The sequence below is a fragment of the Calidris pugnax genome, unplaced genomic scaffold, assembly GCF_001431845.1.
Source record: "Calidris pugnax isolate Ruff unplaced genomic scaffold, ASM143184v1 scaffold9, whole genome shotgun sequence".
NCBI lineage: Eukaryota > Metazoa > Chordata > Aves > Charadriiformes > Scolopacidae > Calidris > Calidris pugnax.
In genome coordinates this window covers 1,062,029-1,089,057 of record NW_015090778.1, presented here as the reverse complement: position 1 = coordinate 1,089,057, position 27,029 = coordinate 1,062,029, and the positions used below count along the sequence as shown (strand labels likewise).

General features: G+C 65.3%; 2 protein-coding genes across 4 annotated transcripts; both read right to left on the bottom strand.

The window, feature by feature from the left end:
- Positions 1-8,107, bottom strand: DNAH17 (dynein, axonemal, heavy chain 17). Its single transcript, XM_014949783.1, has 20 exons — positions 7,738-8,107; positions 6,761-7,125; positions 5,874-6,067; positions 5,439-5,631; positions 5,262-5,361; positions 5,085-5,170; positions 4,847-4,972; positions 4,457-4,612; positions 4,292-4,375; positions 3,754-3,921; positions 3,426-3,542; positions 2,704-2,812; positions 2,410-2,513; positions 2,167-2,307; positions 1,672-1,815; positions 1,251-1,433; positions 897-1,151; positions 630-799; positions 233-455; positions 1-153 (listed from the first exon to the last, which is right to left on the bottom strand). The coding sequence occupies exons 1-20, from the start codon at positions 8,105-8,107 to the stop codon at positions 73-75; spliced, it is 3,369 nt and encodes a 1,122-aa protein (XP_014805269.1). The 3' UTR covers positions 1-72.
- A 975-nt stretch (positions 8,108-9,082) lies between these two features.
- CYTH1 (cytohesin 1) lies at positions 9,083-22,526 on the bottom strand. Of its 3 annotated transcripts, none has more exons than XM_014953605.1 (13): positions 22,414-22,526; positions 17,139-17,221; positions 16,392-16,456; positions 15,622-15,688; positions 15,300-15,418; positions 14,883-14,963; positions 14,652-14,764; positions 14,416-14,564; positions 14,223-14,334; positions 11,269-11,345; positions 10,922-10,993; positions 10,410-10,564; positions 9,083-10,226 (listed from the first exon to the last, which is right to left on the bottom strand). In XM_014953605.1, exons 1-13 carry the CDS (start codon positions 22,484-22,486, stop codon positions 10,148-10,150), a joined length of 1,245 nt encoding a protein of 414 aa, XP_014809091.1. In that variant the 5' UTR covers positions 22,487-22,526; the 3' UTR covers positions 9,083-10,147. The 3 variants fall into 3 exon arrangements, with proteins under 3 accessions (XP_014809091.1, XP_014809098.1, XP_014809106.1); XM_014953612.1 differs by lacking the exon at positions 22,414-22,526 and adding an exon at positions 20,389-20,509 and having other exon boundaries at positions 11,269-11,347; positions 14,222-14,334; XM_014953620.1 differs by lacking the exon at positions 22,414-22,526 and adding an exon at positions 18,948-19,607 and having other exon boundaries at positions 11,269-11,347; positions 14,222-14,334.
- Between the last annotated feature and the right edge of the window lie 4,503 nt (positions 22,527-27,029).

Below are 27,029 nucleotides of genomic sequence, written 5' to 3'. Positions count from 1 at the left end.
ACCACTGTTCACCCCCCCCAGCCCCAGGGTGGGTACCTCGAACTGCTGGCACTTCTTGCGGATGATGTTGACCTACTTGGCTTGCAGGGGCGCCACGCTCTGCTTGACCTGCAGGCACAGCTTCTTGGTGCTGTCCCAGTGCTTGGGCAGCTCCTGCAGTGAGCACCGCATGGCATGGGCAGCCTGGCCCTGGGGAGCCCCCTCCAGCACCCCTACACCCCGCATGGCTCACCTGGAGCTGCAGGTGGATCTCCTCGGGCATCTCCTCTCCGTAAGTGCTGAGCAGGGCAACCATCTCCTGCAGGGGCTGGAACATGCCGTCGGTCTCCGCTTGCCTCTCCTCCACCCTGTTCAGGTGCCCCATCACCTCCACCAGCCCCTCGTAGTCTCCCTCTTCCAGAGGTTTATTCAAGCCGGCGTTGGCCTCTCGGATGAAATCCTGCAGTTCCTGCAGGCTGGGAGGAAGGTGGTGGTGCTCACTGGGCATCCGTGGCCACCTCCGTGCTTGCCTGGGGCTAGTTCCACAGGGCACGGCCCCCCAGGGTCTCGCCCCCATGGTTCCATCCCTTGGGAGCCAGCCAGTCTGCAGTCACCAGGAGCCCCCCTGGGGGTCTCGCCGGGCTCCTTACCTGGTGGTGATGTGGTTGATGAGGTGCTGCCTCAGGACCATGCCCTGGGACCTGACGGTGCTCAGCAGTGCCTGCTTGAAGGGGCGGCAGTCGCTCTGCAGCCACCCCCCAAACACCTTGGTGTTGGAGAACCCCGACACCTCCTCGCACAACTCCTTGCACGTGTCGATCTGGGGACAAGAGCTGGTCACATCCCACGGCCAGCAGCTCCCTGGGCACCTGGTGTCCCCCTGGACACCCAGTGCATCCCATGCACCAGCCCCATACCTCCTGCTTAAAGAGCTGTAGGGATGGGGTCCCCTGGGCCACAGACACCTCCGGCTGCAGCTCCAGCTCCTTGGGGCTGGGGACACTGCCCAAGGTGAGGAAGTGCTGCAGGAACTCCTCAGGGCTCTGCAGCCACAGGTGAGCCTGCTCCTCGAAGCCAGCGCTGTACTCCTGGCCTTCCGCTATGGCACTGACCACCAGCGACACCACCTCCTCCCGCATCCTGCTGAGGTCCACCTGCTCCTCCAGGCTGATCTGAGGGGACGGGCAGAGCTCTCTGGGACCAACCCAGGGCACCGGGCATCCTCACCCAGCTCCAGCTGAGCTGGGAGGTGCCACAGGCTGTGGACTCACCTTGTAGCTCTGCCTTCCCTCCAGCAGCCGAGGTATGCAGGCTGCAGCCGAGAAGATGTCGTTGAGCAGGCTCTCCATCAGCCCCAGGAAGCTGCCCTCTTCCCCTGACTCCAGCGAGGGACAGTACTGCACCTTGCCATCACGCAGCTCCATCCGCACCTCGAACAGCGGGGCCACCTCCGCCTGAAACAGGTCAGTAGCCCCCATGTGGTCCTTCACGTCCCATGGCCCCCTCAGCCCCTAGCCCCATGGTCCCCCCCTGGTTCCCAAGCCCTGCCATCCCCCACAGTGGGAACAAGAGGGGGCACCAGCACTTCTGGCACTCGCTGCCCAGGTGAACGGGGGAGCACTGGGATGGGCTTGTTTGGCCACCAAACAGCAAGTGGTGGCACATCCCGAGCAGGGGCAAACCCGGACCTACATCAGGGGCCATGTTGTTGAGCAGCAGCTGCAGAGATTTGTGGATCAGGTTGAAGAATCCATCCATCACGATCTCATCGAGGTACCCCACGTAGTTCAGCCATACCTGCGATGACTTATCAGCCTTAAACAGGTTTTCATTCTCCTGCAAGTAGAAAAAAACCCCAAATAATGCTTGTCAGTAAACACACCAGCTCCTGACCCTGCGAGTGAGTCCCCGTCTGTGGGTCTGTCCCTCCTGGTGTCACACAGATCCTGGACCATCCTTTCTCCCATCCCTGAGGGGGCAGCAGGTCTCTGGAGACCTGTGCGGTGTTTTACGGTCCTTCCCGAGAGCCTCCCCTCAGCAGAGACCCCAGGACTGGACCCCTGGTGGGACCCACCGCTCACAGCAGCAAAAGAGGGGATGCCACTGGGTCCAGAGCATTGCAGGACACCCATGTTGGGGACACTCCTTAATCCAGCTCCAACTGAAGCGTCCTGGGACATGTCTCACCTTCACCATCTCGTGGATCTTCGTGCCCGTGTCCCTGATGGCAGCGTAGCGCTTGGTTAAGGTGCTCACTTTCCCCTCCAGGTCCAAGAGCGCTGTCTCCTTGTTGTCCTTCCTTTTGAACAAGGGGGTGGCTGAGCATTCCTGTGGGGAGAAGAGGTCAGGGCTGCTCCACTCTGCAAGGGGAGGGCAAATTCCCACTGCGGCTTCCCGAGGAGGCACTCGCAAAGCACCAGCAGAAGCTACCTCCATCAGCTGTCTGATTTTTTCCATGTTTAACTTGGCTTTCTGGACCCTGGCCTGTAGGTCGTACAAGATGTCTCTCATGTCCTCGATGTACTCCATGACACCTGGGCAGAAAATGCATGTCCAAGCCTCACCACCCACCCACGCCTGTGGGTTGGGGGGTCCGTGCTTTGGGTGTGATGGCTGTGGGGACCCAAGGGCAGTCACTGAGTGGGAGGTGGGATGGAGTCTGGGGACCCCTTGAAACACACAAGAAGGGTCTCTGCCCTTGGGTGGCCAAGGGTGGGCTCGTACCTTCATGGTTCCAGGAGAGGGTGTTCTCGGCACTGGCCAGTTGGCTGTCCACTGCCTCCAGCTCGCTGGCCACCAACGGGAACTCCACCGGCAGCAGCCTCCACTTCACCTGAGGAGCCAACGGGGTGCTGGTGAGCGTGGCAGGAGGAGGGACCCCTTTCACAGAGGAATGGGGTCCCCACCCCACTGACATGATGCTTGGGGGGAAGAAGGAGGCTTCTGTGATGGCAGCAGCAGCAGCTTGGCTCAACCACAGCCTGGGCAGGGGCTGGTAACGTGCCTGGTGTACCCCAACCCCCTCCCTGGGCTTCCAGGACCCATTTCATACGAGCCTTTCCCCTGGGGTGTCCCAGCCAGTCTCAGCCTGGCCAGGGCTCAGGGCATGGAAATGCAGCTGGGTTGTCTCCCCTTTGCAACCTGCCTCATTGAGGGGTGGCGGGGATGCGGTCTGGGCATCGTACGGCATCTTCACATCCTCCAGCTCAGCCTTGAACATCCCCAGCATCACCGAATAATACCGGGAAACCTCCGCCCTTATCAACGGCCGCTCCAGCAGGGAGGAGAACACGTACACCAGCTGTGGGGCAAACAGGTTGCTGTGCTCCAGAGCATCACGGGGACGGCCTGGTCACCCCTCACCATCACCCTCAGGAGCTGGGCTGGGGGCACTGAGGATACCCCGCACCCGAGGGCAGGACCCGTTGAGCTGGGGGGACATGTACCTTCATGGCGGATGCCAGGCAGTTGCAGTCATCAAAGCCTTGGCAGAGGATGGTGGCCAGTCGCCTGTCCGTGTGCTGGATCTTCTTCTGGAACTCGGCAAAGTCTTTGTTCAGTTGCTGCCAGTAGGAGCAAAATGATTTAAGCTGGTGCGGCCTCTGCGCCTCCTTCCCAAATCCCTCCTGAAGGATTCACTGACCCCAGATGCCCCAAAGTGAGCAGGGGGGCTGCTGTGGGGCAGTTTCACACACAGCTCTTCCAGCTGTTCTGCAAAGCCAGTTTTCTTTTTATCACTTGGCAAGTGCTTCTGCCCCCGTACCATTCCCTCACCTCTTCTGCGGGATCCAAGGGATCATATTTGCAGTCGGCGAAACTCTTGCTGAGCTCAGAGACCTCCTCGTAGGTCTGAAACACCTGGGTCCCCAGGATATTCCCTCTCACTCCTCCCAGCTCTGCCTTCTCCAGCTGCCGAAACTCAATAACCGTCTCGTACAGCTCCTGGTGAGCACAAACCATTGTCTCACCCGGCTCCTCTCGCTGCCAGACCCCAGCTCCCCGTGCCCCACCACGCTGGGTGTGAGTTCACCCCTCCTGAGGAGCATCCTTCCCAGGGATGCTTCAGTGCCTGCCCAGGAGGTGTCCATCTGTCCCCAAGGGTGTGGGGACATGGGTGCAGTGCTGGGAACGATGCCACCGTGCTCCCAGCCATGCTGGGCTCCCATCTCCCCTCTGCTCCTTGCCCACACCACTGGCCCCAGCCCACCCCAGGGCCGGAGGGGAGTTTGTCCCCATGCTGCTCACAGTGTCCCCCAGGGAAAAGGGGGTCCTCACAGGCCTGATGCCATGCCCCGAAATGCTGGGCTGTCACCTTGATGATCTTGAGCCTGTGCAAGAAGGAGTCCATTCTCCTGAAGACCAGGGAGCGGGGGAACTCCCAGAGCTGTGGCTCCTCCTGGAAGGGGAGAGGGGCCGTGGGTGAGCAGGGCTGGTGTGGAGGGTCTAAGGTGGGTCCACACCGTCCCCCGACACCCACCGGCGGCGACACGGGCAGCAGGTTGGAGCAGTACGTGCTGTAGGACTGGAGGAACTTCTCGATGGTGGAAATGCTCAGTTTTATTCCCTCTAAAGTCTCTTCGGTCTCTCCTTGCAGCCCCTTCATCACATCCTCGGGGCTCAGGAAGTTGCGGGTCTAAGATGGGCAGAGGGGAGTGTGGGGGCTCCTCCTGCCCCCACCCCCTACCAGCCCCCCCAGCCTTTCTGGTGATCACCTGCAGCCCAAACCCCCTCCAGCCCCGCATGGGGGCTCTGCTGGTCCCTTCATTGGGGTGTCCCTATGTGACCCCCACCCCTGCCCTATGTCACCCCCCCCCAGGCGGAGGAGGTGGCGGTGGCTGGGTGGTGGAGCCGTCCCCGGGGGCTTTACCATCTCGATGAGGAGGTTGCAGATCTCCTGCAGGATGACGATGACGTGGGCGGGCGTGCTGTAGTGCTGGCAGTGAGCCCGCAGCAGGCGGACGGTGCACAGCGTCCTGTCCACGTGGGGCTGCAGCTGCAGGAGCAGAGCCTCGTTAGCCCCAGCTCTAAGGAGGGTCAGGCAGAGCCAGGGTGGGTCAGCACCCACCTGCAGCCTCTACCTGGTTATTCCACCACATACACCTCACCTGGGAGTAATCAGTTTGCTCCAGCTCTTCCAGCACAAGCTGAAGTGGTTGCAGGTAGAGGCTGATGTCCTTGGCTTCCTCCAGGCCTGCACCAGGGGACAAACTCTGGGTTGGGGACAGGGAATCCTCACCGGAGGAGCGAGTGGTAGCTGCCCACCACATCACCCGGGGGCTTACCAGAGCTGACGTCCTTGAACATGCTCTGGAGCGCGGGCCAGTAGCAGCTGTTGGCCTTCTCCAGCATCTCGGCCAGCGCCGCCACCCGGGGTGAAAGCAGCTGGAGGGGAGAGGTGGTGGCTCAGCACCAGGGGCTCAGCACCCAGGGACACGTAGGCACCCAGAGCCAAGAGGTACCTGGTCGTTGATGCACTGCAGGTTGTCCATCCTGGTCTGCCAGAACTCAAACTCAGTCCTGGGCAAGGGGTGCAGCCCCTCCAGCAGCGGCTGTGCTGAGTCCTTGCTCAGGATATCTCTGATCTGGTGGGACCACTCGATGACGACGGTCTCGATGGAGTGCAGCACCGAAATGTCCACAGGCCCTGCCAGGCTGAAAGGCAGCCGGGTTATGCTCCAGCACCGGGACTGGGCCCAACCCCCCCACTGGTTTTTGTTTGCCATGGGGGAGCCCCCTGCGCCTGCTTGTGGCCACCTCCACCAGCGTGGTGGCCTGGCACAGCCTCCCCAAGGTGCTCGTGGCTGTGCCCAGGGATGTTCAGGGACTGAGCTGGTGTCCCAGCTCCTGTCCCCCACAGAGGGACTCATGCCACCCTGGGACCCTGTGGCACCCACCTCTCCAGGACGGTGCTGGATCCATCCTGGCTGAACAGGTGCTCCGGCAGCGGGAGCAGCGGCTTCCCCTGGATCTTCCCGCTCATCATGAACAGCTCGTTCTTCAGCTGGTGGGTTCGTCGCCTGATGTCCTCCACCACCACCCTGGGCCAGCCGGCCACGTTGTCCTCGCTCAGGAGCAGGGGGAAGAGGACCTGGTGGAGAGAGCTCTGTCTGGCGCTTGGTTGGATTCTCCCACCACCAAGGGCACATCCAGCTGCGCTGGTTTGCAGTGTCCCCTCTCACCACCCATCTGAGCGTGGTCTCAGCCCAGCCACAGGTTTTGCTGATGTTTTTCTAATCAGCGTGACCAGGAGTCCCCTCACCCCGTGGTGGGTTTCCAACTTTCGTGGGCTGGGAAGTGCTGGGAGCAGCATGGTGAATGCATCAAGCAAAAGCCCCCAGCACTGAGGAGGAGGAGGAGGAGGAATCACAGGGGCTCAGCTTTGGGGTGCTCTGGGCTGGCAGTTCCCCGAGCGGGAATGTTTATGGGAAGTTTGAGAGAAATCCACTCTGACATTTCCCAGCTGTGGGGCACGGGGAAAGGGGAATTACGCTGAGTTTTTAAAACCACAGGGAGGAAGCGATTCAGCTGGGGCCTGGGAGAAAACCAGGCTTGTGACCTTCACCCAGCTCTGTCCTGGTGGGGCTCGGTCCCACCAGCACAGCAGGAGCCACCGCGAGGCCAGGGCCAGTGCCTGGGGCAATTTTTCTTCTATGAATTTCATTTCATTTCATTTCTTTTGGAGCCCACCTAAAGTTTGGGCTGCAGTGGTGTGTGCAGGGAGCTCGGGGTGTCTTGCTTGCCCCACACCTGCACCCAGTGCCCACCCTTGTGGGCCACCCACCTCCTCCATCACGGTGATGAACTGTTCCACTGGCGAGGGGGCGATGTCTCCCACCAGCAGTGCGCTCTGGCAGTTCTCCTGGGTGATGTTCTCCTCCTTCTTCTTCACGAAGTAGATGGCCTTGGCCTTGAGGGCGGGCGAGAAGCAGGTGGTGGGCTGGAGCAGCCCGGCAGGGTTCAGCCCCAGCACCAGCTCCTGCACGTCCTGCTGCCTGAAGAACTCGTCCACCTCGGCCATGGCCTCCTCGCTGCCCAGGAACTTGTTCCACTCGTCGGGCTGGACCCGCAGCAGCAGCGTGGCGAAGCTCTCCAGGAAGCGATGCCGCTCATCCGACATCCTGCCGGCACTGGGCTCGACCCTGGCACCTGGGGGACCCGGGGGGGGGGGGCAGGCAAAGCCTCACTCAGCCTGGGGCTGTGCAGACCCCACACCCCAACCCCTCTTCACTCCTCCCAACCACCACCCTCAGCCATCCCTCTGCACACTGACCCCGTGGTGGGTTTCCAACTTTCGTGGGCTGGGAAGTGCTGGGAGCAGCATGGTGAATGCATCAAGCAAAAGCCCCCAGCACTGAGGAGGAGGAGGAGGAGGAATCACAGGGGCTCAGCTTTGGGGTGCTCTGGGCTGGCAGTTCCCCGAGCGGGAATGTTTATGGGAAGTTTGAGAGAAATCCACTCTGACATTTCCCAGCTGTGGGGCACGGGGAAAGGGGAATTACGCTGAGTTTTTAAAACCACAGGGAGGAAGCGATTCAGCTGGGGCCTGGGAGAAAACCAGGCTTGTGACCTTCACCCAGCTCTGTCCTGGTGGGGCTCGGTCCCACCAGCACAGCAGGAGCCACCGCGAGGCCAGGGCCAGTGCCTGGGGCAATTTTTCTTCTATGAATTTCATTTCATTTCATTTCTTTTGGAGCCCACCTAAAGTTTGGGCTGCAGTGGTGTGTGCAGGGAGCTCGGGGTGTCTTGCTTGCCCCACACCTGCACCCAGTGCCCACCCTTGTGGGCCACCCACCTCCTCCATCACGGTGATGAACTGTTCCACTGGCGAGGGGGCGATGTCTCCCACCAGCAGTGCGCTCTGGCAGTTCTCCTGGGTGATGTTCTCCTCCTTCTTCTTCACGAAGTAGATGGCCTTGGCCTTGAGGGCGGGCGAGAAGCAGGTGGTGGGCTGGAGCAGCCCGGCAGGGTTCAGCCCCAGCACCAGCTCCTGCACGTCCTGCTGCCTGAAGAACTCGTCCACCTCGGCCATGGCCTCCTCGCTGCCCAGGAACTTGTTCCACTCGTCGGGCTGGACCCGCAGCAGCAGCGTGGCGAAGCTCTCCAGGAAGCGATGCCGCTCATCCGACATCCTGCCGGCACTGGGCTCGACCCTGGCACCTGGGGGACCCGGGGGGGGGGTGCAGGCAAAGCCTCACTCAGCCTGGGGCTGTGCAGACCCCACACCCCAACCCCTCTTCACTCCTCCCAACCACCACCCTCAGCCATCCCTCTGCACACTGTGGCCCCATGGGGAGATGCCGGCCCCATCCCTGCCTGGCCCCGCCACCCCCCAAGCTCCGTCGCCCTCCAGCCTGCCCCAATCCTTGGTCCCATTGCCCCCCAGCCTGCCCCAATCCTTGGTCCCATTGCCCCCCCAAGCTCCATTGCCCCCCAGCCTGCCCCATCCTTGGTCCCATTGCCCCCCAGCCTGCCCCATCCTTGGCCCCATTGCCCCCAGTCCTGCCCGGCCCTACCGCTCCCCTGCTCTGTCTCACTCCTCAGCCCTCCAACTGCCTCCAGTGACCGTCCACAGCCCAACTGGCACCAGTACTGGCTCCAACCGACACCGGCACCAGCTCCAACCGACACCGGCACCAGCCCCAACTGACAGAAGGGCAGGGCTGCCCCCCCAGCCCCTTAACTGGGGCTCTTTGCCCACACACCCACCACCCCGGCTGAACTCATGGGGCCAAGGCCATGGGGGGACACGGTAGAGGTTGCCACCAGCTCCCCACCACAGCCCAGGTCTCCCTGCACCGTGCAGCAGCCAGACTGGGCTCCCCCAGCCCCGGTGGCAGCGGCACAGCCCGGGGGGGTGGCAGTTCCCAGTTTGCCCTTGGCCCCGAGTGGGATTTTTGATCACAATCCCATTTACAGCTGGTACCACCCCGGGTAGGGTTCCCACCTCCCGCCCATCCCGAGCCCCACACAGAGCACAGGAGGCCGAGGCTGAGGGTGGTTCGGCGTTTATTTGCTGCAGATCCTCAGCACTGGTTTACAAGGCCGTGGTAAAAAAAAAAAAAAAAAAAAAAAAAAAAAGTTATCATAAAAAAAAACCTGCTCGTCCCTTCCCCCTCCCCCTCCCCCGCCCTCCAGAGAGGCCTCTGCACAGAACGACCCCACATACAAAATAATCTAAAAGGAGAAAACTATACAGGAGTATTTACACCTCTGATAAATAGACTTAATACTGATCCAGGCGCCTCTCTCCAGACCCTGCGTGGTGGGAACGGGACAGGACACGGGTGTTCACAAGGCAGAGAGCCCCCAGCCCGGCCAGACCCCCTCGGCAGCCACCGGCCCAGGCCCATCACCCGCTCAGCAGCGAGGGCTCGTGCTCCAGGAGATGATGGCCACCTTGGCACGGTCTCATGGCAAGGATGTGCCACCCTGGTGCTGCCGGACCGGTGCCCCCATCCAAGCTCTGGCACCCCATGGCTGGGTGAGGACACGTCTTTGCCCCACATGGCACCCCACGCAACAGTGACAGCCCCCTGACCCTCAGCCCTCCCTGCGCCCGCAGTGACTGTCCCCGCTGCTGGGGACATTTTGGGGGGGGGGCTGAGGAAGTGGCATGGGGGAAACCCAGGACAGACTCAGGCCCGCTACAACGAGGGCCAGGAGCTGTCCCTCCTTGGGGACCCCCGGCCCCTGGGGCTGCCTCCTTCACCCCAACACCCCAAAACCACCGTTCACCTTCCCGAGGGGACACCCCAAGTGCTTCAGGACAGGGGTGATGGGGGGACCCAGCAGCATGTGCTTGCTGGGGGGGGATGTCAGGAGCAGGGTGGGCACTGGCCAAGGCTGGGGGGGTGGGGAGGACAGTACAGACCCACAGCACCCCCCGTCCCACAGCCCAGCCCGGGGCAGGACTGTGGGGTCCCACTTCAAGCCTGTGAAGATGCTGTCCCGGAGATGAGGCAGTGATGGAGGGGGGGGGGCAGAGTCACTGAGATGTCCATGTCCCCCCCGCCCTCCCCTCTCCCCACGGTAAAGAAACTGCGAAGCTGAAGCTGGGTCCTGGGCCCCGGGGGCCAGGCTGCAGCGCGGCCCCAGCCCCACAGCCCTCCATGGGGGGAGAGGCTGGGGCTGCTGGGGGGCGCTGGCCTCGCAGGGCCCGCGGAGGCTGCTAGTGTCGCTTGGTGGAGGAGACCTTCTTCTTCCTGGCAGCCAGCATCTCGTAGAAAGGGTCCCGGCTGATGGCGGCCCTGGCAGGGGAACGAGGGCTTGGGTGAGCTGTGGGGCCAGGAAAAACTGCAGCAGGGCTGGGTCTGACCTCGGGCAGGCCCCTTTGTGCCCCTGGGAAAGCTCTGTCCCCCCCATCCTTGTGGGGTGCTCCCAAAGGATGGCGTGTGTCCCCCCGACCACCACCCGCTCCCCGGAGCACTCACTTGATGCACTTGATCCACTCCTCCTTCTCCTCGGTGGTGGGGGCCGAGATGCGGTACACGGTGTGGTTCCCCTCCACCACGCGCCCGTCCGCCTCCGTCTTGCAGGCTTTGATCACCTGGTCCTTGTTGTCGGGGATGTAGAGCTCGAAGCAGTTCTGGGAGAGAGGAGACCGCTCAGAGGGAGCCCCCGCTTCTAAGGGGGACCCCAGGCTGGGAGGGACCGGGAGGCAGAGCACCGGGGACACAGGGCACCCCTGGCACAGCCACCCCCAGTGCAGCAGAGAGGGATGGACACGCTGTGACTGTCACCCCACAGCCCCCAACCACCAGCCCTGGCCACTGTGGTGACCGGACCCCAGCCACTGTGATGGGTGGGGGCAGCGACCGCTGTGGGGTCCTCTCACCCCCCCCAGAGAACCCCCCAGGAGGCTGCAGCACCCCCCGGCCCTCCCTGCACCCTCTAACCCAAACCAAAGCACCTCCAGCCCCAGGGACCCTGCTCCCACACTCACGGGCTTCTTGGAATCCTCCACCTCGCGGATGCTCAGGTTCTCCAGGGGGATAATGCCACGGGGCTCTTTATCCTGGGGCAGGGGGGGCAAGCAAGCAGAGGTTTTAGGTACAGGTTGGACACCCCCAAACCCCACCCCGTGCACCTGGATGCTGCAAACACCCCTCTCCCCAACAGGTACCCAGGGCTGCCTGGTCCAAGGGTCCCCTCCTGCACCCCATCAGTCTCCAACACCCCGGCACCGGGATGGGACGCTGTGTCCTCTCCATGCCATGAAGGATCTGGGGGCATTCCCTGCCCCGGGGGACCCAGCATCCCCCCTTCACCCCCCGAGCCGAGGGCACTGACCGTCGTGTACTCGAAGTAGTAAAGGCAGTTGTCGGTCAGGATGAACCAGCGCCGCTTCCACGTCTTCACCCTGCCTCCTGCGGGCAGAGAGGGGCAGGTTGGGCTCGGGGGGGGCAGGCGCTCTTGGGGGGGGCTCATGGCACACGGAGGGGCTACAGCAAGAGCCACAGCCCCTGGGGTGGACACACACAGCCAAGCAGCGGCGCCGGGCACAAGCAGAGGCAGCAGCACACACCAGACCGGGCAGGGCACAGGCAGGAGCGGGAAGCAGACGGATGAGGATGGAGGTGGAGGGTGGCAGGGAAGAAGGAGAGGGGGGGGGATCCGAGCCGGGAGCGCTGCGCCCCTTCCCACCCCAAAGCATTGTCTCGGCGTGGCCAGAGGATGTTGCAGCCGGGCCAGCTCTTGGGAGGACGTGGGGACTTTCTGTTCACACTGCCCACTGGTCCTGCTGTGTCCTGGCCAGTGCAGCCCGGTGCCAGGGCAAAGCGTGAGCCCAGGGCCACGGTGCCCAGGCTTTTGGGGGGAGATTCACAATGGCCACTGAAGAGGGAGAAGCCGCTCCCTGGGCTCGGGGACCCCTCATCCCTGGGCCTGCCCCCCCTCCCCTCCACTGGGCCAGCATGCTCTGGCCATGGCAGCGGTGCCAGATGTCTGGGACGAGCACCAGGGCTGGCACCATGTGTGCCAGGCTCATCCCCCCCCGCACCCCACCGGGAAGCCCCCGTGCCTCCCTTCTCCCCCATCCCTGCTGGCTGCCCACCCCAGTTCCTGCCCCAAAGCCAGGCTGCGGCCAGCACTCCCTAGAGGAAAAAGCCCTTCTGCCTCCCCCCCCAGCCAAGCCCACCCCAAAACCTGGGGCTTCACCCGCTCCAGCCCCCCAACCCAGGGCCACCTCCTCCCCCAGGGTTGCGGGTGGGCAGTGGCCACGTGCCAGGGTCCCGCAGCCCAGGGAGCGCAGGAGGAGCCCAGGGTCTACAGGTCGGGCAGCACCTGCAGAGTCGTAGGGGACCAAGGGCCAAGGGAGGGGGTAGCACCAACACTCCCTGGCACCCCAGGGATGCAGGTGATGGAGCCGGGGTGGCACCAGCACCCAGCTCAGGGACTGCCACAAGCCCCCGGTGCAGCACAGGGCACCCCACAAATGGCTCCTGCCTGTCCCCATCCAGCTCCAGGCACTCCGCCCCCCCAAACCCCCCCCCCCCCCCCCCAAACACAGGCTGGGGCCCTTCCTGAGGACACCCCAAACCCGTCCCCATCCCTTGTGGCACCGGAGGCAAAGACCCGCTGTGGCCGAGCCCAGCTGCCTGCAAAGCACGGACGGGTGGGCAACCCCCGCCAGCGGCTGGGCAAGGAGCCCCGTTCCTGCCCGTCCCCACGCCGTGGGGTGCAGCAGGGCAGGGGAGGGGGCCAGCAGGCCCAGGGGGGGGCAATTGGCATCAGCGGGGCTGGTACCCCGCATCCCTGCCCCAGCGGCGGCGGCGGGAGCGGGGCTGTCCCCGCGGCAGGCGAGGTCCCCGGAGCGGTGCGGGTGGTTAGCAGCAGCAGCAATGAGACTAATCACCAGCAATTAAAAACGAAAAGGCAATGAAGCCCCCAGCGGCGTGAGCAAGAGCGGGGAGAGGGGTACGTACCTCCTGGAGTTGGGGACAAGGAAAGGAAGAGCCAAAATCATGGAAACATACAAATGAGGGAGAAAAGAAAATTAAAAAAAAAAAAAAAAAGGATAAAAAAAATATAGGAAAAATAAAGAGGAAACCCCGAAGAACCCCCCTCGCCCCGCGTGGGTCAGTGGGGCAGGGCTGCAGCAGGGAAGCCGTGAGGGGCTGGTGGGTGGCACCGCCATGGGGGTCACCCTGCCCTGGCTCGCTGTGGCTCTGCAGGATGGATCTCCTCGGCTGGGGGGCACATGGGGCTCCCCTTACCCTGTGGCCTCCTTGGGGGTCCCTCCCTGCCCCACGAGCGGGCTGAGCCACGGCAGCCAGGCAGGGGCTGCCTCTCTGCCCCCCTGGTCACCAACAGCCCCGATGGTGGCAGACACCAATGTGCCATGCACTGGGCTTGCTCAGGGACAGCAGAGGTAGGTCTGGGGCTCTCCCCCGCGTCCCCCCCACCCCAGAGCTGGGGGGCAGATGGTCCCCGCTCAGCCCCTGGACCAGTCAGGGTGCAGTGGGGGGGTAAGGCTCATCTCCCATCCCGAGGGGGTGGTGATATGGCAGAAACACCCCCCGGTGAGAGGACAGAGCCCCAGGGAAAAGCCCCCACCAGACCCCGCTCCTGCTGACCCCCCGATTCCCTCCCCCAGCCCTCGCTTAACCCGGGCAGAGGGTTCCCCAGAGGTGCCGAGAGGAGAAGCCACAGGAGCCAGGGCGTGGAGCGGGCTGGCCGGCCTGGAGCCGGGCTGTGCAGCAGGGATGCCATGCACGCTGCCTGCATGTGGAGCCGGGATAATGCGGAGGTGATAAATGCTGTGGGAAGGGGTGAGGCAGGGACCAGTCTGTGGCATGGAGTAGGGGGGTAGGGGGGGGGATGGGGACACACGCAGCCTGGGGCAGCTCGCTCGCCGCTCACTCCCGGGGGTCCTGCTCCGGCAGGACCCTTGCTGGGAACTCGGTGATGAGAAGGGGCCTCGTGGTCTCTTGTGCTCCGATGACGGACCCCCCGGTGCCAGCTCTGCACCCCAGGGTTTGCCCAACCTAGAGGCAGAGTCCCCCAGGATGCCCACCCAGGGTCTCAGCCGCTGAGTCTGCTCCTGCTGCCCAGCCCAGGGAGGACAGAGGGCTGCTGGACAGAAGGACACCTTCCCCACAGGGGCTGTGCCCCATCCGCAGCCTCCTGCCCCTCCACAGGGCCACCATGCTCCATAGAGACTGGCCAGGAGAGGTGCCCAGCCAGCCCAGGGGCATCGCACCCACAGCCCAGCTCCCCCCAAGGACCCTGTTACCGGCACTCACCGAGCTTCAGCAGCCAGCCCTCCCGGTCGGGGTTGAAGAAGGTGTGGGTAAGGTCATTGCCGTCGTCCTCGGGGATTTTGAAGGGCTCGTTCTTGATGCTCTCATAGAGATTCTGGTACAACCACACACGGCGTCAGCTCTGCTCCACCCGGGAGCAGACCCAGCCCCGTCCCCTCCACGTCCCCTCCCTCACCCGCAGCAGCTCCTCAGGCAGGTCCCCCCCATCGTTGATGCCACGGTTCATGGCGATGAAGCGCTCCGCCGTGGGTTTGTCCTTGACGTTGGGGTTGTGCAGGCTGGTGTTCAGCATGATGATAGCGAAGGAGAGCACGTAGCAGGTATCTAGAGGGGCAAGGGGGGGAAGGTCAGCCACAAGGCGGGATGGAGAGAGCCAGGATGGAGGGGAGAGGGGCCAGGACGGGCACTCACCTGTGGACTGGAAGACACCAGGGTTGCACTGGCAGTACCGCTGGGCAAAGGCTTCCATCATCCGATCGATCTTCTGCGCCTCCCCGGGCAGCCGGAAGCTCCACAGGAACTGCCTGTGAAGAACAAGGGGTCGCGTTGCTTTGGGGGCTCCCTGTGAACCCCCCGCAGCCCCCAGCCCCTCTCCCCCGAGGGGATATGGAGCAGCCCCCCCGGCCCCCTTCGCTTGCTCACCGCAGGGCCTGCACGAGGTTGAGGTCGGTGAACTCGTGCAGCTCCACGAAGGCATGCAGGACTTGGATGTTGAACTCATCCCTGCGGGAACAAAGCCAGAGCACGAGGGATGTGTGATCAGCAAGTCCTGTGACTGCCGGGCGGCCCCACGTCTCCCTGCTCCGCTCCAGCCTCTGCTCAGCTCTGGGGGGGTTAGCGGGGGGGTGAAACTTGCAGCTGCCCCCTCCTCAAGTCCTGGGCTGTTTGCACACACCGGCCTCTGGCAAGTGCTGGCCATGGATTGAACATCCCCAGCACTCAGGGTGCCCACCCCCCATGTACCCCGCTGGAAGCTCAAAGAGCTGCACTGTCCCATTTCTCAGCCAGCGGGAGCCCAGGGCATCCTCAAGAGAGCCCAGCCACCCCTGGCCAGCATACCTCTCGCCCAGGTAGTCACCAATGGCTGTCTTGTTGAGGCCCTCTCCCTTGTACAGGAACTGGGCGATGTCCTCACACGTGTTCTTCAGCAGGTCGTTTTCAATCAGGAACTGGATGCCCTGGAGCGGTGCAAGGGGTCTTGCTCTGGGGCTTGCTGCTGACCCCGCCAGCTTGCCCACCTCCTCCCAGCCCCTGCCCTGGGTGCTGGCTCTGCCCCAGTCCCCGTGGGTGGCCAGGCACCTGGACCATGAGGGCAGAGCCCAGCACAGCCCCAGAGGGGCTGCTGAACTGCCCCGCTCCCTGCCAGCCCGCCCCACAGTACCTTCTTGGGATCCATGTTGAACTTCTTCCTGCCCATGGCCACCTGCTTGTTCCTCTGCATGTTTTTCCTGCGGGGCACAGAGCAGCTCTGAGCACCCAGGAGGGACCTGGCTGTCCCCCCGTCCACCCCTCGGGCACAGCACCCCGCAGAGGGACCAGCCCAGACCGAATGGGAGCCCCAAAACTTTCACAGGGGCAGGTCCTTCTGCGTCCAACCCACACGGGGCAAAGGCAGCGCGCTGCTCCGTGTCTCTGCTCCGTGCTCTCTCCCCCTGGCACAGATGGGGCAGCTCGGGGGCTGCCAAGCCCTGGAGCAAAGAAGAGCTGCCGTGCCCTGGCCACTGGGTCACCCCATGCGGAAAGGAGCCGGGTACAGCATCGCCACAGGTCACCTCTGCGTGGGGGAGGCCAGGGCGAGCTGGGTGGTGTGGGGGTCTGGGCAGAGCAGCTGCCAGCCCCCAGTGGGGCCAGTGAGGGGGTGAGAGCCTTCACGCCCCAGTGAGTGATTGGAAACGACGCCGGGAGTCAGCTCCCGGGACCCCCTAATCCCAGGCTGGCACTGCCCGCGCCGGCTCAGAACAACAAACCCCGACAGTCGCTGCGGCCAGACAGAGGGGCCGAGGCTTGGAAAAACAGACCTTTGGAGCAGGGGCTCAGACTGGGGGATCCTGCTACCGCTCCAGGGATTTCAGAGTGCCTGGGAAAGCTCCCGGCAGCCAGGGTGGGGTGCTCAGCGGAGGCCGGGGGCTGCCACCACAGCAGAGGACTCACCTCTCCTCCGTGGAGCCCAGGTTCTCGATCTCATTCGTCACTTCTGCTATCTCATCTTTCAGCCGCTGAGGGGAGAGAGCGTGCTGAGACAGGAGGTGCCTCCCTCCCTCCCAAACCCTCCAGCCCCCCAGCTCTGACACTACCCCCGGGGCCATTCCCCCCAGGAGGCCCTGGAAGCCCCTTCTTTCCCTCCCTCCCTCCCTCCTTTGCACCCCGAGTGCTGCCCAGCTTGGGGGACACTGGCAGAGGGGGCTGGCTGCACCCCGCTGCTAATCCCCCGCTGCATCGCCATGCTCCGAGCGGGCAGGAAGGAAGAGATTCAGAGGTTAACAAAATTACCCCCTAATCCCTTTAGATCATGCCCGGCATATGGCAGTAATTAGCCTCTGCTGCCTTAATCAGGCTGACGAGTGTCCCAGATGAGCGCTGACCTCGCAGTCGCTTGCCAGGGCAGTGGCCTGGCCCAGAGACACAGTCCCTACCCGTGCCAGGGGGGGGCTGGCACGGAGACGCCGGTGCCCCAGGCAGCGGGAATGGCACAAGGGCACGCTGAGGGTCTGGGGCACTGCACCCCGATGCCACGGCCATCACAGACAGCGCTGCCAGCCTCTCCTGGGCCACCCTCCCCGAGCCCAGCAGCAGGGCGAGGGACCCTGGATGGGGCTGCAGGGACCCTGCCCAGTGACATGGGCAGGGAGATTGTCCCCCGCCTCCCTGAGGGGACAGTGGTGGCCCCCAGCATCACACCTGTATGTCAGCCAGCAGCTCCTGCTTGCGGCGGCGGATGTTCTCCAGCTCCTGGCACTCCTCGGGGGTCAGGTCACTGGGCACTGGGCAGAAGACACAGTCAGGTCAGCGTGTCATAGACAGTGTCATAGAATCATAGAATGGTTTGGGTTGGAAGGGACCTTAAAGATCATCTAGTTCCAACCCCCGTGCCCTGGGCAGGGACACCTCCCACTAGAGCAGGTTGCTCAAATAGCCATCCAGCCTGGCCTTGAACCCCTCCAGTGATGGGGCATCCACGACCTCCCTGGGCAACCTGTTCCAGTGCCTCACCACCCTCACTGTAAAGAATTTCTTCCTAGCTTCTAACCTAAATCTCCCCTCCACCAGCTTAAAACCATTGCCCCTTGTCCTGTCGCTACTCTTCTTTGTAAAGAGTCCCTCTCCAGCTCCCTTCAGGTACTGAAAGGCCGTTATAAGGTCTCCCCGGAGCCTTCTCTTCTCCAGGCTGAACAACCCCAGCTCTCTCAGCCTGTCTTCATAGCAGAGGTGCTCCATCCCTCTGATCATCCTCGTGGCCCTCCACTGGACCCGTTCCAACAGATCCATGTCCTTCCTGTGTTGAGGACTCCAAAGCTGGACACAGTACTCCAAGTGGGGTCTCACGAGTGCAGAGTAGAGGTGCCACCGCTGCTCCCACTGGCAGCCCCGGAGCTGGGATGTGGAGCTGCCGGGTGCCCCAGGGGGACCCCAGAGCAGCGTCTCTGTCCCAGTCCCTGCGCAGCGGCCGAGTGCCACCAACGGCACGCGAGGAATGCAAGGGCCAGGACATCACCCCGCAGGGCAGCGGGGGAGCCGGGCACTGCCCCTTCCTGCTGATTCAGCCCGCGGCAGCTGGGCAGGGAGGGCAGCAAGGGCTGGCATGGCCCCTGGGCTGGCTCCAGCACTCCTCCCCATGGCTCCAGCCGGGCCGGTGTGGGTGCCCGTCCCTGTCCCTGCTGCGGCTGGGTGGCTCTGCTGTGCCCCACATGGGCCTGGGTACCCGTGGGTTGCTCTGCCACACCGGGTCAGCCTGGAGAAAACCAGCTCCCGGCCGCCCTTCCACCCTCTCGGTGCTGGATCCGTCCTTCCACGCCAGCGCCCGGAGCCGGTGCACCCTCTGGACAAACCTCACCCACACACCCTGACACCTACACCTCCCTGTCACCCCAGGGAGCCAGGCATTCCCTCCCCAAAACCAGCCCCGAGGCTGGTTCCACGTCCCCCACCTTCCTCCTGAGCCCCACTGCTCCTGAGACATTCCGAGTGCTCCCTGGCGCGTGACCTCCCCTTCCGCAGGGACACAGCATCCCCGTTCTGTTCCCTCCTGTCCCCAAGGTCACCCGCTCCTCCGGCAGCCCTCCCGGCCCTCTCTGCCAACCGGCGGGTTCCAGGGCTCCCTCCCACACACCACACCACACCACGGTTGCCGGCGAGAACACCAAAGCACCGTCCCATCCTCCAGAGCATGTCCCCGAGGGCGGTGGCAGCAGCCACGTCCAGCCTGGGGGTGCCAGGGACAGGGCTGCCACCACCCTCTCCTTCCCCAGACGTTACCGCTCCGCTCTTCCAAGGCCCTGCGTGCCACCACCACGTCCTTGGTCCCCAGGCCACCGCAGCCACCAGCCCCAGCACGTCCCAAGCACGGCCACCCGCCCCGACCAGCGCCCAGGGGCCACCACGTGCCCTCGGACCTCAGCCGCGCATCGTTCCTCCCTGCGCCACCGCCGCCGCCGTGGGAGCTGCCACCCGCCCCGACCAGCGCCCAGAGGCCACCACGTGCCCTCGGACCTCAGCCACGCATCGTTCCTCCCAGTGCCACCGCCGCCGCTGTGGGAGCCGCGACCAGGCAAAGTGAATCTCCCAACTCAGCACTTCCCCGGCTGCGCTGGGGCTTTCTGACGAGCTTCCTCCTTCGCAAAAATCCCCCGCTGCCGCGGCCGGAGGCAGCCCCAGCTTCTTGCGACACCGTCCCTCCAGACGCGACAGCGACAGTTCCCAATATTTTCAGCCTCTGACGCAAGGAAGCACGAACCAGACAACCCGCCTCGTGGCACCGGGTTAAAAGTTATTTAAACTCCCAATCCCCCTTGGCATTGCCTTATCGATATGTCCAAACACCTTTCGCACAGCCCAGCACCGTTCCTGTGGGGCTCAGCCCCTCCTGCCCAGTGCCCCGGGCACCCGGCGAGCCCAGGCTTGCTGCCGAGCTGCACCGGGCACAGACACAAAACCCTTTAAATGTGTTTGCCAGACACAAAACCCTTTAAATCCCTGGGCTGCAGCACGAGCTGTGGGACCCTCCTGCTGCAGGACCCTCCTGCTGCGGGACCCTCCTGCCCGGCCGTGGCCGCAGTGGAGGAGAAATTCAGTGCCAGGGTTAGACCTGTCCCGAGGCAAAGTGGAGGCTGGAACCAGCAAAGTGAGCCCTGGCAAGAGCGGCTCCGTGTCCCCTTGCCCACCTGGGAGCGGGCTGGGGGCTCGGCAGGCCCCGTGGCCGGCGCAGCAGAGGAGGAGAGGCTGCGGGGCAGAAGGGGCTGGAGGGTCTGTACTGAAGGTCCCTCCCCGCCTGCGCTGCCGCTGCGGAGGGCGAGCACTCGTGACAGCAGCCCAGCCATGTCAGCAGCCGCCTGAGGAAGAGAAACCCCAGACGCAAGAGCTTTTCTGGGGAAGGAAGAGGGCGTTAACCCTTCCCCAGCGCCGCACAGCACCGAGCGGGGCCCCAATGGCTCCCAAGAGGCCGGCGAGCCTTGCCCTGGGCTGCGGGGAAGGGGAGCTTGGAGCCAGCGCTCGCTGCCCCAGCTTCACCCTGGCATGGGATTTGGGGGGGCAGAGGGACCGTGGGGACCCAGCACCACCAGCCCCCAGCACAGGTGATCTTGGGGGGCTCTGCAGCTCCTGGTGCCAACAGCCGAGCCCCTGCACAGCGGGGGCAGCAGGAAGGCACAAGGGGCACCAGCAGGATTTGTCCATCCATCCCTTGCTCCAGGGTCACTGGGGTCCACGGGAGCCAGGAGCATGACCAGCAGCAAGTCCTCTGCTCCCGCTGCCCCCAGCAAAGCCCCCCCGGGGGGTGCAGAAGCCACACTTCCCCCACCAACCCTGCTCCCTCCTACCCCGTTGCCCCCCGACAAGCCCAGCGGCACGGGAGGGGGGTAGATGAGGAGCTGCTCACCCACTTCCCCTTGCCCCAGCCCCACCAGCCCCCGCCGTGTCCCCACGCCGGGCTCACCGCTGCCCTCCGCCCTGAGCACCATCCTGGCAGGGCCCGTCTCCAGCAGCTCCACCGGCTGTGCCCGTGCTGCTGTTTCGGGGCGCGGGCACCTGCCCTCCCCAGTGCTTCCCGGGGTGACTCAGGGCTGCTCCGAGCCAATGAGCTCCGGGGCCACCCGGGCGTCATCCCGGCCTCGCCAGGAGCCAACAGCAGCAACACCCTGTTCCTGCCGCAACCAGCCCGCGGCCGCAAGCACCTTAACTCCTCTGCTCCCGGCCGGGGGGGGGGAAAATGGGGCAGCCGGGGTCCTGCTCCCCCTCCTCAGCCCTGGGGTTGGGGGATGTGATGCGTTGGGGTCCTGGGCAGGCAGGGACTGGGGGCTGGCTCAGCCCTTCCTTCCTCGAGGGCTGCCAGGATGCTCAACCCAACACATCTTGAGCTCGCTGTGGCAATGCCGGGGCCCCCCACCCCAGCAGACCCCCATCCCAGCCCCACAGCTCCCTGTCCAGCCCCACCAGACCCCCCCCACTGCAGGTTCCTGGTCCTGTGCGGGTTATAGGGACCAAACCCCGTGCAGGACGGGGAGGGCTGTGCAGGGGCTGCAGCGGGAGCCGTCCCCCGTCCCGTCCCTGTCCCGCTGTCACTGCCTGGAGCGGCCGCCTGAGCCTCGGCCGCCTTGACTCAGCTAAATCCTGCTCGGCAGCGCCAGATGGAGAAACAGCACCCGGAACGCTGGCTGAGGAGCACGGGGAGGAAGGGCTTCAGCAGCCTCAGCTCGGTCCTTGGGCCCACAGCTGTGCTGCAGCGCTTGCCAGCCCTCCCGCTAGCCCATACCGTGCCTGCACTGGCCATGCCGGAGGGACAACAGCACCGGGCTGAGGCAGACCGCCGAGGGTGAGCCCAGGGTGCTGCCAGCGGCCATCCCGTGGCTCTGTTTTGGGGTGCTGCCACCCCTTCGTACCGTACCCCACGGCTGGGGGGACCCACGGGGCCCCCAGAAACTTCCTGCCCATCTCTGCGCACCACATCCTGTTTTCACCGCGCCGCGTGCACATCCTGGGTTGCGTCAGCCCCGTCCTTCCCCACCGACAGCCGAGGTGCGTCAGGAGGAGTTTGGGGACAGGAGGCTCCAGGAAAGACCCTCTCAGGTGGACGGACCCCGCACCCGGGGCTGGCCAGGACCCTCGTGCTGCTTTGGAGCAGCCCTGCCCATCACCCCGCTCCCTGTGCCCAGAGCCCCCCCCAGGGAACCCACGTCTACAGCTGCTGCCTCGCTCCCCAGGGGCTCCAGGCTCCCGCAGCCCCCACGCAGGGAGCCCCAGCCCACAGTGTGCGCAGGCAGGCACCGGCTCGGCCACGTCCACATGCACCGAGCACCACACAGGTGCCAGGACTGCAGCCTGGTGGGCACCTCGCTTGTTCCCTGCCGTGTGCTGAGCCTCAAGGGGTGCAGGGCCGGTGGCTGCTCGGCCTCGGCTGCCAGCAGGGCACAGAAGGGGTCTGGCACCCTCCTGCCCCATGGCACGGCTGCCCTCCATCCATACTCAGGGCAGGAACCCGCTGTCACAGCAGCTCCCACGAAGGGCCAGCCCATGGCGGCAGCTCCCACGCAGCAGGTGCTGGGTGCCCTGCACAGGGTCGGGTTTGGCCCCGCAGCTCCTGCAGCCGCAGCGGCGAGGGCGGCTGAGCGCCCACGCATCGCCCAGGGCAGGGCAGGACCTGCCACAGCCGTCATGGGCTCCGTGCATCCTCCCAACCACCACCAGCAGCTCCTGAGAACCCTCTGCCCTGTCCCAGCACGGGGTGCAGGGCAATGCCAGGCGAGGTAGCCCGATGGCTAGCCACCCGCCGGAGCTCAGTGCCGGCAGAAGCCGGAGCCTGCGGAGGCCGGTGGTGCGCGGGGGAAGGAGGCGGCGAGACGGCGAGGACTCTCTGTGCCGCTGTCAGCAGGAGCCATATGGAGCCGGAGCCGCGGGCACTGCCACGTCTGCCGGGGTGCCGGGGACCCCGTGGCAAGCAGAGGGAAGGGCATGAAGTGCCTACCTGCCTTGGCAGCCACCGAGGGGCAGAGGAAGGCCTGGAAACTGGAGGCACAGAGCTCGCTGACTGTCCCCATTGCTGCCGAGGTCCCGCTCCCACGGGGCAGGCAGAGGCCTGGCGGGTGCCCGTGGGGCTGAGCTTCCCCGGTGCCAGGTCCCGTGGGCAGGGAGCGGGCAGGGGGAACCGGAGGACTCCCTGCTCTGGCTGGAGCCGGGGAAGGCGGCTCTGGTAGGGAAGCTCCAGCGGCAGGAGCCCACGCGCCAGCCCCAACCAATCCCCGTTGCTCCCTGCCTGCACACCAGCCCGCTCCCTGCCTGCACACCACGCTCCCCACGCTCCGGACGGCGCCTCAAAGCCACTTAGAGGACAAGGAGTTTGGGAACTCCCCAACAGTCCAGTCCACCCCCCCCTTCTCCCCAGCCCTGCGCCGTCTGCCCCCCGGCAGCCCCGGGCAGGGGGAACCGGAGGACTCCCTGCTCTGGCTGGAGCCGGGGAAGGCGGCTCTGGTAGGGAAGCTCCAGCGGCAGGAGCCCACGCGCCAGCCCCAACCAATCCCCGTTGCTCCCTGCCTGCACACCACGCTCCCCACGCTCCGGACGGCAGCTCAAAGCCACTTAGAGGACAAGGAGTTTGGGAACTCCCCAACAGTCCAGTCCACCCCCCCCTTCTCCCCAGCCCTGCGCCGTCTGCCCCCCGGCAGCCCCTTTACCCCCACGGGGGGGGCTGGCAGCGGGGTATTTTTAGAGCGGTTTTATCCCCTCCGTATTAGAGCATTAAGCATCGGGAGCCGGCGGTCGCGTAGCAACCAGCGCTGCATAAAGGAGGGTGCACCAGAGAGACGCGGCGGCTCTGGTGAGGCGTGGGGTGCAGGGGGTGCCGCTGGTGGGGCACAGGGCCCGGGCGCCGGTGCGGGCACAGCCCCGACAGGCTCAGCCTGCCCCATGTGCCGTGCACGGGCAAGCCCGCTCTGCCAGCCCCCCGGCGATGCCGGTCAGACGGCTGGGCTCCGGGCATGTCCCGGCGGCGACGGAGGTGCCTCCCCATCTGTTGTGGTCCTGGGGTACGGGGGTGCTCCCGCAGCACGAATGTCCTGCCCTGGGATCCCACCCCCCCACCAGGCGATGAGCAAACCCAAACCGGACCGACAGCTCTCTCCCTCAAAGCAGGAGGGATCCCCGAGCGCAGGGCACGGCCATGAGTAACAAACCCCAGAGCCTGTCGGGGCAGGAGGCAGCGTCCCGTGGGGCAGCCCGGCTGCCAGAGCCGGCACCGGGAACACGCTGAGCTGGGAGAAACCGGAGCCGGGCAGGGTCCCCAGGAGCCCTGATGGGGCAGGCAGCGGGAAGGGCACGCCAGGGAGAAGCTGCCCTTGCAGGCAGGAGAGTGGTGGGTGGGCAGGAGGGGAGCCTGGCTCCCGGCAGCAGTGTGGCTACGAGGGGAGGAATGGTGGAGGAGAAGGGCAGGTCCCGGGGCTGCGAGGGCAGCCGGGCACTCGCCGCTGACGTGACCAATCTTCTGGTTTCGGCACCACTTCCCCTTTCCCAGGGGCCGACGCGGTGGTTGCCGCAATGCCAGGAGGCAAAAGGGCAGGCGAGAGGGGTTGGGGGCACTGAGGTGGGCACGTGGTGTGGCAAGTGCCTGCCTGGGGCCCGGAATGGCATCTGGAGAAACCCCTGGAGCAGCAAGGGCACCCATGGGTGCTCCGGCTGGCTCGAAGCAAGGTCAAGAGCCAGCCCCCACACAGAGTGACCCTGACACCCGGCTCGATCCTCGCATCCTGCCCGGGCAAGGCAGGGGGGTCACAAACACCCAGGGGGGCCACAAACCCCCAGGATGAAGTTAGCCCCAGTCTCCAGCCCCCGATGATCCCGTCTGCTGGAAAACGGCTCCCCAGAGAGCAGCCTCCCCCCTCCCTCAGCCCAGAGCAGAAATGGGCCAAAACAGCCGCTCGGAGACACGTGGGCCCCGCTGTGTCCCTGACGTGCAATTCCTGAGCGTCAGCGACGTGGCTTATCGTTCCCTGCTCCCAAGGATCTCAGGAGAGGCTCTGGCTCATTGCCTCTGCCCCACGCTGCGCTGCCCGAGCCCCACCAGCCCCTGGCTCTGCTCCCTGAGCCCAGTCCCGTCTTTGCACCGTCCCCATGTCTTTGACCTGGGAGCCCCAGAGCTCTGTGGAAGAGCTGCTCCCCCAGCATCTCGCCCCAGCTCACCCCACAACAGGGATGGGGCTGGTGTGTCCCCCCCTCCAAGTCCCCACAGCCCAGAGGTGCACGGCGCGGTCACGGGCTGCCTCCCAAAGAGCTGAGCCGGTGCCAAGGGACCTGCCAGGGCCTGCTGGCAAAACAGGGCTGTGCGGGCTGGCAGCCAGGCAAGGGCAGGGATCCCTCTGGGTAGGGACCCCCCCCCGGCATCCCAGGGGACCTGCCACCCACCCTCCTTCGGGGATCTCCCGCACCTTGCACAGCCCATCCTGCCCCAGACGGCGAGGCCACCCCCAGCACAAGCCGCTTTGCGGGAGGCTCCATCAGCCCCGCTTAGAGAAATCCCTTAATCCCCCAGGCCAGAGCGAGCAGTAATCCCTCGGGTGCAGCAGGATTATTTCCAGCGCTGCCCAATCCCCCTCACCCCAGACGGGGCCCAGCTCAGGACACGGTGCCGGGACGGGACGGTGCTCACCGGTGCTGCGGCACGGCAGGGCTGGGTGCCCCTCACAACACCCTCACCCCACCGATCCAGAGACATTCACCCCTGCACCTCCTCGCTTGGTCAAGGGATGGTTTGGTGTCACTGCTGTCCCCACGGGGAGATGCCGGGAAGGGGGTGGAAGCTCCTGGCAGGAGCGGGGGGAGCCCGCATCTGTGCCGCCAGCTGCTCGCCCCCGGATTTGCTCTCTGCTGAGGCAGACGGGGGGAGAGGAGCTGTGCATCGCTCCTCAGACACTGGCGTCAGCACAATCCCACCAGCAAAAGCCTCCCCCCATTGCCAAGGCCTCGCCAGACCCTCTTCTGCAAAACCAACAGAGCCCCGGGGCTTTGGGAGAGCCACGGACTGTGACGGCCCCGCGACAGGGACTCGGAGGTAGCTGTGATGCTCACCTCGCACGCCGCCCCGCGGCGCAGCGAGAGGGCAATTTCTGAGGCTGACGGGCGACCCGGGACCTCTTCCAGGCGATTCTGGGAAGCAGCGAGAGGCTGCTCGCAGAATCACTCCCCGCAGTGCTCTCCCACTAATGGGTGATGTGTGACAACGCCCGCGCCGGGCCGGGGCGCCAACAGGGCCGGGCGCTCGCACCTTATCTGACACAGTAAACTCCCCACCGCCGAACGCTGTCACTTCTGGGGTGTCACAGCAGCCTCCTAATCAGCTGCGTTGCACAACTGCGGCAGGGCAGGAAGCCGGCCCATGAGCCAGCACTACCGGCAGCGGCGGCGGCTTCACCGGCAGCACCCGGGGCGACCTCGGCTCCCGGGAAGAACGGTCACCAGCACGGCTCGCAGCATCGGGGCCTTGGGTTTGGATATCACCCAGACAGGCTCCAGCCTCCCCCATCCCCCCCAAAGTTCTCCCCCCCAAGGAAAACCCACCTGCTGGTCCACAGGGACCTGCTTTAGGAGGGCTGAGGCACCGGCAGCACCTTCCTGCCCCGTCCTGCTCCTCGGCACCGGGAGGAAACGCTCCCTGGATGTGGAGGATGGAGCAAAGTGGGGAAGCAACCTGTGCATCCGTGAGAGGGGACCAGTAGCCCCTCAGCCACCTTGCCCTGCTCGGCCCAGCCAGGGGAGCAGGCCCTGGGCACACACTGGGTGGCTTGTGTGACGCTCAAGAGACACCATCCCTGCCAGCCTGCCCTGCAGAGCCATCCCCTGAATACAAAGTGTGAGCGGCGGAGGCGTGTGGGGCAGGGGGTCCCAGACCCCACAAACACTGGGTCCCACACTGCAGGCAGGGGGTCCCAGAGCCCCACAGCACTGGGACTGCAGGCAGGGGGGTCCCAGACCCCACCAGCACTGGGTCCCACACTGTGGGTGGCGGGTCCCAGAGCCCCACAGCACCAGAACTGTGGGTAGGGGGTCCCAGACCCCACCAGCACCAGGTCCCACACAGTGGGTGGCGGGTCCTAGAGCCCCGCAGCACCGGGACTGTGGGCAGGGGGGTCCCAGAGCCCACCAGCACTGGGTCCCACGTTGTGGATGGTGGGTCCCAGACCCCACCAGCACCCAGTCCTAGAGCCCCGCAGCACCGACACTGCGGGCAGGGAGACCCCAGACCGCACCGGCACCGGGTCCCAGAGCCCTGCAGCACCGACACTGCGGGCAGGGGGGCCCCTGACCCCACCAGCACCCGGTCCTAGAGCTCCGCAGCACCGACACTGCGGGCAGGGGGAGGGTCCCAGACCCCACCAGCCCCGCGTCCCACGCTGCGGGCATCTCGCCGGCCGTGGCAGCAAAGCAGCGCGGCGGGGTCGTGTGGGGCCGCAGCCCCAGGAAGGACGAGGCCGCGCCGCCAGCGAGGCGGGAGCAGCCGGTCTCCTCCCGGTGCTTCCTCACCGCTCCCCGGCCCCGCCCGGCCGATACCGTGCGTGGGCGAGCGGCCTCTCTGCCACCTGCGGGCCCACCACC